Source organism: Xiphophorus couchianus, chromosome 12 (genome assembly GCF_001444195.1).
Source record: "Xiphophorus couchianus chromosome 12, X_couchianus-1.0, whole genome shotgun sequence".
Taxonomy (NCBI): domain Eukaryota; kingdom Metazoa; phylum Chordata; class Actinopteri; order Cyprinodontiformes; family Poeciliidae; genus Xiphophorus; species Xiphophorus couchianus.
The window spans coordinates 24251486-24263856 of NC_040239.1; the positions used below are offsets into that span (position 1 = coordinate 24251486).

General features: G+C 36.5%; 1 protein-coding gene across 2 annotated transcripts in view; it reads left to right on the forward strand.

Moving 5' to 3' along the window:
* The first annotated feature begins 3740 nt into the window (after nt 1–3740).
* Nucleotides 3741–12371, forward strand: part of mvb12bb (multivesicular body subunit 12Bb) — a 45810-nt gene continuing 37179 nt past the window's right edge. For both annotated transcript variants that reach the window (XM_028032652.1, XM_028032653.1), the window contains exons 1-2: nt 3741–3844; nt 5513–5608. In XM_028032652.1, the coding sequence (XP_027888453.1) occupies nt 5522–5608 (87 nt within the window). In that variant the 5' untranslated portion in view covers nt 3741–3844; nt 5513–5521. The remainder of the gene's footprint in view (nt 3845–5512; nt 5609–12371) is intronic.

Here is a 12371-nt window from a genome sequence, read left to right on the forward strand (position 1 = left end):
CAAAGTGCAGTATGTAAGTGTAATGAAAATGTGGCAAAATTCTACTTGTAGCCACTCCTGAACCAAAAACAAGTCAGAAGAGTCCAGGGGAAAAGTTAGTGGCGATTGCTCCGTACTCTGTCATCTTTTCAGTTAAATCTTGCATTTCATTTGGAAGTTGCTTTAGGTGCCACTTCAACTGTTGATGTTGATCCACGCTGTTTTTATCAAGTCCAAAGCCAGTGCATTTCAGATCATTTAATGCATTGTTCTGCTGAAGAGTTTTATGAAGATGCTCATTTCATTTTCCTGCAGGACTTCGCAGCTGCAGAGATTGACCCAAAGGCCCCAAAAAGCATACTGAGGGTGTAATCAATAGGAACACAACAGCCCAGATATTGAATGGGTAAACTGTACAGTAACTCCACATAAAGTATTTTTCAGTACAAAAATATTTTTTGTTGGTCCAATGTAATGTAATGTAATCACTATGAGAAACTCAAACTTTACTTGTAAGCCATAGTCTTTTAAAATGAACAGAAACAAACCCATGAAGTATGTCACTGTCTGTGCTTTTTAAAATAAATGTGATCGTTAAATTTGATGCACTTTTCTTTGCATTAGTTAAGCCACTCAATCAACGAGACTAAATTCCAAAAGCTCAGTAGTGCAAGGCATGAATAAAAATGAAAACCTGCACTTTGATGTTAGAATGTGATTTTTTACACTTAAAAGCAGCCCAATGATGTACTTTCCATAAACTTGCTGAATTAGAAAATAAATATAACAGTTCATACATTTTAAACCCTTACAATTCAGTGTTTTAGTGAGGAAAACAGATGGGGTGAATGTAAAATTAAATCACATTTGGACAATCCATCATGTTTCAGAGGACTTTTCCAGCCAGGGCGACAATGAGACCCGACCAAACTGACCTTTAATTAGAAAGAAGCATGACATTATGGAGCCTTGCAAGGCTGTATCCTTTGGGGGGCACTAAGGGTAGGCTTCTTAAAGCTGGTTATTATAAGCCATTCAGGAGACACAGGGATTTGGTTTTCTGTGTGTAGACAGAAAAAAAAAAGTGAGGAGGAGAGGAGGGGGCTGGGGGTTATGTATAAAATGAGACCTGCAGATTTCTACATAGCACATAATGGGTTCATGTGGGTGACATTGGGACTGTGTAGATTTCCCAAGTTGAGATAGGGATAATATTACTCTTGGGATAGCAGCACAGAAATTTCCATCTTCAGTCCCTACGCTGGTGTCAGCAAATTACAGACTGCAATAAATGACCTTTAGACATAAAAAATAACCTTTCTTTTTTTCTTCTTCTTTCATCATTTATGTGAGAAGTTATTCAAAAAAAAAAAAAAAAGAGGTAGAATTTTGGGTCCCAGTGCTTGTCTGTCCTCTGTTAATTAAAACTCAGAACAAACAGCATTCAGATTGATGTTTCGAACACAATAAGATGTTCTGGTGTTCAGGCGGGTCAGCACGAGTTGAAATAAGGCCGATGTCAAACAAAAGGTGAAAACAGCAATCGGGGCTCTAATGAATCTTTTCAAAAATACCAGCCGTAACACCCTGCACCTCCCGCTGGTGGCTCCCCTGCAGAAATCTGCCACAGCCATCATTCATCTTACCCCGCAATCCTCCGCGTGCGAGGCGGCGCCCGTTAAAAACACTGTAAAAGCTGATGATTTTCACAGTTAGCATGTGTTGCTGATGACTCCGCTCTCAACGAGCGCTTCATCACCGCTTCATCACCGCTTCCATAATTAGACCATTACTTTAGCAGGTGCACCTCTCTTCCAAACCAGATTAAACGAATGCCTGCGTTGTATTTTTTTATTTTGTTGTTATTCCTTTCAGCAGACACCTTTGAATTCTTTTGCTCTCAACTGTGCCAAAAATTCAACGCGCCTTCTCCGCTGTGCGTCAACACCTTGATATGGTGGCATGTGTTTGGTAGGATTATGTGCGTGTGAGGGCGGGGGTGATGACGTGGGGTGTAAACGCAGACGAAGGAGTGAGATTATTGAAAAAGGAAATCTTTCATCAAATACTTTTCTCTGCTCCAATCATTTGCCACAGAAAGCAGCATCAGCGATGATAAGCAGCACTGAGCTGCTGCGTGTGATTGGAGGTTCGGGGTTTGGCAGCGGGGCGCTATCTCCAGAAATATTTTCCTGCCAGTCACTCCTGAATTAGTCTGACTTTAAGCACACTGCCACACCTGCCTTCACAATTCCAGTTTCAGACACCAGAATGTGAAATCAAACAAAAGAAAGGTTCAACGCCTGTGATTTCAATTCATACAAGAAATTCTTTTTGTTGTTGTTGTTTTTAGATTACATGAACAATGCCTCATTCAGTGTGTCTCAAAAATCAAAACTCAGCTCTAGGAACGATGTCACATTAAAGATGAGTGGGTTCCAGCTGCAAGCCGGAAAACCTGTGGGATTTGCCAAATGTTGTGGTGAAAACTACTATTAGCAATGTTTTTCAAACACCAAAATAAGATTACAAATAGATATCATTGTGATGCGTGGCACTAGTTTAATGAGAAACAAAATAATAAATTATTAGTTACTAATAAAATAGTATATTTCTCTGCTAGGACATCCTATGTGTTAGCCATATTAGATTCTGACCTGAGGGTGTATTTTTGTTGTACTGTCTGCTGGGAACAGCAAACTTTCAAACAATAGTAGATCTCAGGGTTTGAATAGATTGCTTCTTGATTTTTAAAAAAAATACTTTTAAATTATTATTTTACCTAAATGTTAGTGCAGCAGTATGTCAGGAAGGCTAAAGTTTCATTTTTTTATTGTTCCTTTTGGCCTTTTTTTGCTTCCTTCCTTGTTTTCATCATTCCGTTTTATCTATCTATCTATCTATCTATCTATCTATCTATCTATCTATCTATCTATCTATCTATCTATCTATCTATCTATCTATCTATCTATCTATCTATCTATCTATCTATCTAATCTATCTTATCTATCTATCTCTATTCTCTGATAGAGAATCAGCCTAAAGTATGGCTGATTCTATGTGGATGCCCTGCCTCTTGTTCAGTATCTAAAACAAACATGCATATGTATGTTTTTTTTCCTGAAACATATGCATTGAGAAAAAAAAAAAGTGAAAAAAAAAAAAAACACATCAGAAATGTAAAGAAGTTCAGCTGTCAGTGTTTAGCCGCAGAAGAAACAATCCACCGACATATGGCGCCATGTAACAGAACAGAGCAGCAAATCTCAGGTTTTAATTAACTGAAAGATGGTATCATTGGTGTAGTGATGGTAGAAATAATAAACCTGATGATGGGGAAGCATCTGTTGCCTGCTGGTCTTTTAGAGAGCCTACAAAGAGGCTCTTAACTTCTGCGCTCAGGGAGATGCATGACTTGGCTAATAATGTAAGGGCTTAAGTAAATACATTGCTCTGTCTTACGTTTATCTGATTACAGCAACGACATGTGATAACTTTTAGAGAGACACACAGCTGTCAGGAGGCCCCGACCCGTGGATGCATCTATGAGAGTCAAAGTGCAAGATAGCCGCAAATGTGGTTACACAAATAATTAGGCTGGATAAGTTATGGCAAAGAAATAAAGCCTCTTAGAAGTTAACAAAGCGAACTGAACCATTAACTAGTTTTTTTTCTAGTTTTTGGTGAGTAATGCAGATAAATAGATAAAAAGACTTTGAACCGGACAGCAGCTATTTGTGATGTCACTCTGTGGACTTTCAGGTTAATTATTACCAATATGCGACACCCGGAAGTGTTGAAGCTTCGTAACACGGAGGCAACGTCGAGCTGAAGAGGCAAATACCAGACATTTTCACTTAAAAAGGTAAATATACAACAGCCAGGATTATTTTAGGCGTTTAGCCTCACCTTTGTGTTCCGGTTAGAGTCACGGGTGCACGTGGAAATAACCTTCGACTATGGATATAAGTGGACTTGCTACATCTTTAGGAATCTGAATGAACACTATACTTGCATTAGCTAAATTGTCTGATCAACACGTGCATAATTACTATAGCTACATATTCTGTGTAACTTATTATTGTATTAAGTTGTTTTTAACATGTAGCTAATAGTTACGTTTTTCAAGCTTGAGCTGGTAAATAAGACAACGCCACAATAAAGGCTAGGGGCATCATTAGGATGGAATCAATAAAAGATCGAAGGGGTGCAAAGTGTTTTCAAAAAGCGTCATTAAACCGGATACACTTCTGACAACTATATTTATTAGTGGTATTAATCTAATAACACTAGTTTCAGTCAAACTATGCAGCAACACCTCCTAGAATAGTCATTATTATTGTACTGTTTTGTCATTAAACTTTCTCAGTTATAATTTTATTATAAGAAGAAAGCATCCAGGGTTTTAACTGCCTGAACATAAAGATGAACTTACTGAGATCTAACCATATGTACAAAAACTTTAGATATGACCAGAATGAAAATGTTAATCAAATATTTACACAACCAGTTTGATCAAATAATAACATATTGTAATATTATTTACACTGTATTAAAGTTGTGCTTTCTTCTTCTTTAATTGCAAGTTTATTTACTAAAAAAATTATATTAATATGGAGGGTTTCTAATTCTCTACAATAGACCTAACAGTTATCTTGCTAAAAGCTCCACTTTACACATATGGCAATTTTATTGACACTTCAATAATATGAGGAGAGGGGATTAAGTTTATTTTTTTTTTGTATAATTTAACTGGGCTTTTTTTAAAGTCCTTGAGCACTGATTTGGGTTGGGAGAAAAAAAATAACTAATTTGAACAAAGTAATGTTATAAAGATATCTTTCACCCCATTGGCTAAATGGCCATTCGGTTTCATTTGAATAAGTACAGCTATCTAGCATTTGTTAACGAGACAGCATGTTTCTGGAGTAAATCCTCTAATTTGATTAGCTTAATTGCAATGGATTTTGTAAATATAAAGATTGAATGCTGCAACTTTGTCAGTTACTGCAAGAACGCTTTAGACCTAATCTAATAAAACTGCATAAGAGAACCTTTGCAAAGCCACTTACCCAGTAAAAAGGCTTGCATATCCATTAGGCAAAAATTCCCTTAGACAGAAATAGATAGCAATTGATCGGGACTTCCTTGAAAATATGTGATCGCTCCCCCCTAATCTGCGATTTGGTGAAGTCAGACGCTGGTCTCCGAATGCTGTTTTGTCACTGGTCTCACTTGTCATTTGATCCCGGATTAGGCGCCCGCTTTTTCTTCTAGAGCCTAATAGGCCTCATCAAGAAGTCAATAATGTAGCCATTTAGACTAAGAAACCCCCCATTCCTCCTGCAGGTCAGCATTGTAAAGGATGTAATTGTCATTTTCTTTCACCTTTTGTACATTTGGTTTTGTACTTATTGCTAAATTTACAAGTTTTCCTTATCAATGAATGTGATTTAAAAAAAAAAAACGTTTTCCTGTGCCAGAAAAAAAAGGTGTTGTATTGCATTTTGATGCTCCTCTGCTTTTCTAACAGATCTCCAACATGTCTGAAGAGAGCAACAAGCTGGACCCCATCTCTGCAGTCGGAATAGTTAGCTCACTCACCAAAATCCCTGACGGCTACTATGCTGTGAGTAGAGATGCTATAAGATGATCTTAAATAACTGAATAAGGAGCGATACAGGGATAATAACTCTCCATCACTGCCTAGTACAAGTATTTCAGCATTTCTTTACTCTTACTTCATAAAAAGTTGTATTTGCGTTGAAAGGATAGTGTGATGATTTAGGCAAATTGCCTCAAAAATGTGTCCAAGCCCCTAAGTTTCTTGTGTTCTGTTAAATTATAACCACAAAATGTGTTGTATTTTATTAGGATAGTGATAGACCAACACAAAGTAGCACATAAGTATGAAATTGTAGAAAAACGAGACATGGTTTTTTAAATTTATGACAACTAAAAATCTAAAAAGTCCCCTTTAAATCAATTCTCTTTATTAAAATCCAGTGCAACCAGTTTAGTTCAGAAAGCACCTAAACAGAGTTTACCTGTATGTAATGAGAGCTCTTATGTGAGCTGTTCTGTGAAGACCTGAGAGGTTTGTTACAAAACGTCACTGGATATTAAAAATCCTTAATACTATGAAAGGTGTAGACCAGTGGTCCCCAACCTTTTTAGTATCGCGGACCGGTCAAGACTGCGGAAATTTGCTGCAGACCGGGGGGTGAGGGAGGAGGGGTTCGCACACCGATGCTGTTGCAGCTGTCTCTAAATCATTCTGCTGCTTGTGGGCTCAATGTTGACGCTGAAGACGTAACCGGCAGAATCCGGTTAAAGGATGTTCAAAATGAAAGCTCCTCCAGACTCAGTACGTAAAACGGAAGTATTTAATTATTTCTTGCGCGGCCCGGTACCAATTGGTCCACGTACCGGTCCGCGGCCCGGAGGTTGGGGACCACTGGTGTAGACCACATAGATCAAGGATAACGATGTGGGGAAATCCTTTCCACACTGTGATCACTTATATACACACTAGCACTTACACTGATGGCAGGAGCGTCGCCATGCAAAGTGATCCGCAGCCATCTGGAGCATCTTGAGGCTCCATGTCTTGCCCAAGGACACATGGACAGGTGGACAAGCTGGGAACATTAAAGCTTGCTGTAGATAACCTGTTCTCGTACCTCAGCCAAATCTGCTGTCAGCTAGCTTCCTTTAGCTGACAATACGCTTGTGTTATGCCACAATACTTGCAATTTAACTTTTTGAAATGTAACATTTAGCTTAAATGTCTTAACTGTGCGTTCTTCTTTTTAAATTAAATTATGAGAAAAAAGTAAAAGAGACAGCATTAGCTGTCTAATGCTGTTGTTTTAGACAGAGTCCAAAGAGTCCACATTTCAAGTTAGTGACAAGTAAGACATGGATGTTTGTTAGTGTTCGTCTCTATATTAAATATGACAGCCGCCATGTGTGAACCCTGAGGCAAGATGTTTGCTCTTCCAACATAAAAACGACAATGTTTCGATTCATTGGAGATATTGTCACAGTTGTTGTCATTAATCTTGTTCCAAGTGCCTTATCGGTATTTCACTTTTAGAAATTTACGGAAATTTTAAAGAGTATAATCAAGTCAGAAAAAGAAACGTTTTGCTCTTATATGCTCTAAGCAAATCTCAAATTACAACTAAAATAATTACAAATGTAACATCAGCAAAAACATTAATAGAAAAAAATGGGTACTTTCAAAAACTACAAAGAGGGAAAATGGCAAAAAGAAAGTGAACCCTTTACTTTCTTTTTTCAAAAGAAGTCTGTTTCTAATTTTCTCTAAAATTCTACATGTTATCATATCACTTGTGTTTTGTGTTGTTTTTAAGTGTGATTTCCATTTAGTAATTTTACTTGTGTTTTAACTGACCCTGAGGCTACTACTATGAAATACAGAGATAGTTAGAAGGTCACTGAGAATGAAGGAGTTGCAGAGAGTAGCTTGGTCAAGGCTACCAGAGTTGAAAAGTGGAATTCCTTCCAAAATTTATAAAAATCATGAGATCTGTGCTGTCCATGAACCTCTAATGTTTCTTAATGGCTCTGTTGAACTTTGTGAAATCCATTAGGGATTTTAAAAGTCCCATCAAGTGTGCTTGATGTTTTTGTTGTTAATATCTTTTTATTTTTCAAGAAATTGAGACTAAGTAGACAGTGATAGCTAAATTGTAGGAAAGCTCACAATTTTACACTGCAATGCCTTATCGTCGGGCTCTCTATAACAATGCCCATGGTTCTGAACTGTCCACAAACAATGGTAAATATGAACACCTTCTGTGTTTGTTCACAAATAAATAGCATTTATCTTCAAGAGGGTTTTCCAGAATCTGTCAGTTGTACTGTATGTTTTTGATGAAGATGTTAGGGGATGTTTTGTTTTTCTTGGTGAAAGACAAAACCGATGCAGAAGAAATTTAGAAAAATTGTTTCTTCAGCATCATTTGATGGATTTTGAATGAACCCTTTTTACACATTTTTTGTGCTAATTTTTTCTTAAACAAGTTGTAATTTTATGTCAGACTTACTTGTTTCAGGACTGAGTTTGACTTAGTTACCATGCAGCTGGTGCATTTATAAACAATTTCTATTTCTTACCTTGATTTTCACATTCATTTACCTTTGATAGTGAATCGAGCATTGAGTAGGATGACAAAGTCTTTGCCAGCACTTAATATGATAAGTTTCCTCTTAAAACAAAAGAAACTGATTAAAAACAGCAATTTTAAAAAATGTGTTTGACAATTTGTTGCACATTGCAAGCTTGTGAACGACATAATGCACAGTCAGAATGTTAGCAGCTTTCCATGAGGTTGTTGACTTGTTAGATGTCTTTTTCATAGAGATTTGCTTTGATGGTTCTGAGAATCCCATATATCTGTTGCCATCACTACTCCACAGGTAAATTGTTGATGATATTTGGGCCCAATCCTATAATATTTCAATTTGTCCTCTATTTGTTTTAAACATGCAGCAGTCTCACAATAACAAAAGTGGGGCCTGATGTGAAGCATTGAAGTTCAAACTGATTCAGAACTTTTTTTTTTGTTGTTGTTGTAGATCAAGTTGGCGCGGGTTGAAAAGAGAGGAGCATGTGAAAGTTAAACAAAGCTCCAAACAAGCTCAGGGGCAGATCTCTCTTCCTCTTTCTCTCTCTTCCTATTCCGACCCCTTTTGTTTTACACCTCATGCCCGCAATCTCTCCTTCTCCCAGTTCTTATCTCTTCCTGCTCCACCCTACACACCCAGCTTGCTGGAATCTCTGGCAGATGATGGTGGGTGGAATAAGAATGAAGCCACAGGCAGGAAGACTGCATGCACATCACAGGATAGTGACAAACAGAAAGAAACCCCATCAGACTTCCCCCCAGTTTGCAGCGCCGTAAAGCATTAATACATTTTGGCTGATGTGCAAATACCGTTCTGGGTTGGGCAGTAGAGGAAAAGTTTACAATCTAAAAGTAAATCCACATTCTGCTGACTTGAGAAGAAGATGGTGGGAGTGTAGATCTGTAAGTGATGGACGATCACACAACCACGGAAACAAAGCCAATTCCCGAACTGAAAGCGACACAGTTTTCTAAAAATATCACCAAGATAATTTAATGAACAATATGAAGCGGTTGAACTACTGTACATACTGTATATCCAACCAAATAAGTATTTTTGTTAGAGATGAGTTAGGAGTTAGGTAAGTTATTGAAGACTTGAGATCGGTCAGTTTAGGAGATTTTCTTTTTATAATAAGGTATCATTCTGACATTAGAATTTGGATAATACAACAGTTTTTAATTTACCTGCAAAAGTAGCATCAAACTACATTTACTCTACTGGGATTGTATGGCACTCTGTAGATCTGGTCGTGTTTTATGGTCATATTTCTCCAAGCTTCATGCCTTTTGGTGCCTCTAATAACTTTTGTTCCAGTCGTGCGTTTAACTCTGTTCATCCTGCTGAAGATCAGCATTCTCACAGTATGATACTACCTCTACTGTGTTTCATAGTGAAAATTATTTATCTCAAGTAATGCGTAGTATGTGGGAAAACCAGGTTACACCTTCCTTACTTTTAACAAGGGTTTTGCTCTTGCCGCTCTTCCATCTTTGCCGGATTTGTCGGTTTTGTGAGGACTTGTCATGTCAACTGATTATTTTTTCACCTGAGCTATGGTTCTCTGCAGCTCTTTCAGAGTTATCATAAACCTCTGAGCAGCAGATACTTTATACAAACTTTAATTTCTTTATTATGAGATCCTGTAAATTTTACACTTTGCCTTTTTTGTTTTATGTTTTATGTTTTATGTTTTTTTCTTTTTTGTTTTATGTTTTGTTTTATGTTTACACTTTGCCTTTTTTGTTTTATGTCTTTTTTGTTTTCTTTAAGCCCACTGCTATGTTTTTATCTTTCAGAGCTAATTTGAATATTTACATAGCCAAACAAAACATTTTATTTCTTGTTCTAATGCAACTTTAATTTTTAGAAGAAATACAAATCTGTAACAACACTCTTTAAAGTGAACTCTTTTGAATATGATGTGTCTGTAAACCTGACATAAATTCTCCAACTGAATGGACTTTTCAGTAGTTTTGTTGTAGATTGAGTCTGTAAAAATATACCTTGAGAAGTGTAGGTGTAGCCAAGGACTAGCATTAAGTGTTCATAAGTTTCCATGTATTTACTTAATTTATATATGTAATAATGTGTGTTAGCTCTTGCTTTTTCAAGGCTACAGATTAAATTTCAAAACATTATCCCACTTTTGGGAGTTTTCAGAAGTTGAATAGAATATTTTGAGGCTAATGTTTGTGTGAATGCTGAAACTACAAGCTCTTGATCAAGAAGCATAAATAACAGAAATGACAACTATTTTCTTTATTTTCATAAATACTGATGGTGATGAAAAATGAAGCTAGAACAGCAACCCTACTTTGGAAAGCATTGACACTCTTATATGCATATTTTTGGATCAGTAAATGTTGAAATCTTTATACACAAACCCCTATGCACTTTTTTCCCCTCAAGAACCTGTTTTGATGTAACTTTCTAGTATAATATGTCTTTAAAACATCTTTTAAGCAATGCTACACTGTCTTTAATCTGCTGATTTGAGAGACGAACAAAAATATCATCTTTACATATTGGCTCGCTTATCCAACATTAAAAAGTGGAGGTGTCAGGATATTAAGCTGTATATATATATATATATATATATTTTTTTTTTTTCTTAATACTAAAAACCTTCACAATCCTCCCTAATACTGACTGCTCCACTCACTTTGAGCACATTTTACATAGCAGATCAAAGGACAGATTACCTCTTTTGCTCTCTGATATGGGGCTCTTACATCTCTGAACTTGAGCAGGTTGATGCAGCGCAAGGGAGCGCGGGCCCAGATCAAACGCCGTTCCACAGGGATCAGGAGTTTTGCCGGAGTACCAGCCACCACCCGACATCAAACACCACTAGCAGACTCTCACACGTTCACACTACAATCAGGATGTGGCAGCAAACTCTTACCCCTATTTTCAACTCAACTAATTGCCAGTTTGTTTAAACTCTCAACCCACAGGCTAAATGCCACACTATGGAATCATACAAACCTCAACAATAGTAATTTAAACTGATTTTTATTATTATTTAGATTTTGTCATAGATTTTTAATACCCTTTTCAAAGGCGTTCTCGTGCCCTCTGAAGTAAATTCTTTATTTTACTCTTCACTGAGAGAACATAATTGTTTTCCTTTAATATTACATGTTTCATAGTATATGACCAAGTATGGTCCCTGTGTGTTGTTAAATTTGACTTTTAGGGGCTGGAACATTGAAATAAAAAAATTATGAACGATTTATTATTTTTTATATCAGCAGAGACTGGTTGGTTTCTCAAAGTAATTACAGTTACGCAGTTGCTTTTCCCACAAAAACATTGCTTTCTCTTTTGTTGAATTTGGAATTAAATGCTACAACTACTATAATCTTAAATAAGATTGTGCTGCAAATAATAATAGCGGGTAAAGTGGAGTTTGAACCCTACTAATTAAGGTTTTGATCTCATTGAAAGAGAAAAAAAATAGCTAATTGGGGCATAAAGCATTAATATACTCTATGTTATGAGACTTCATGCATTTACATGAGGTGTGACGGCATCTTGTATTAGAAATTTTAATCCGCTTAAAGTTGATTGTACCAACTCGGAACCTGCAGTTCCTTTAAACAGCCAAACAATGGGGGGGAAAAAATGAAACCCCTTAATGATGTAGCGCATTCAGCTAATCCAAAGTAATCGGCTAACTTTAACTGAATTCACTTTCAGGTTTTCTCTTCAGTTTATTTTGCTACAGCCTTCTGAGTTTAGCAGCTGAGTAGGTTTTGAACAGTGTTTCCTCTCTATAAAAGGTAAAAGAAGAACTCATTCCAGGTCCAAAATGGATCCAAAGCTTGTATCTGAAAAAATTCTATTTCATTTTTAACTGTGAACTTATTAAGTCAAGTTTTAGTGTGAGTCTCTGCTTGTTTGTTTGTTTTTTTCTTTTGCCAGAGTGTATTTCTGTTGCTTGCTCCTTTTCTATAGAAAATAAATTAAGGCATTAATATTCACTGGAACTGTACCACTGTTAAACACATATGATCAGACTTTTCTCATTTTAAAGTTTTATCTGTTATTATCTTACTAATTACATTTCACTAGGTAATTACATTATTTATTTAACACCTCACTAGTGTTAGGATAAGTGAAACTTTAGTGAAGTATTAAAGAACATGTTTTACCACCATTTAAGTATTCTAAAAAAAAGACAAATTAAATTGATTAGACCACACAGAGCTCCTATAAAAGTTATTTGT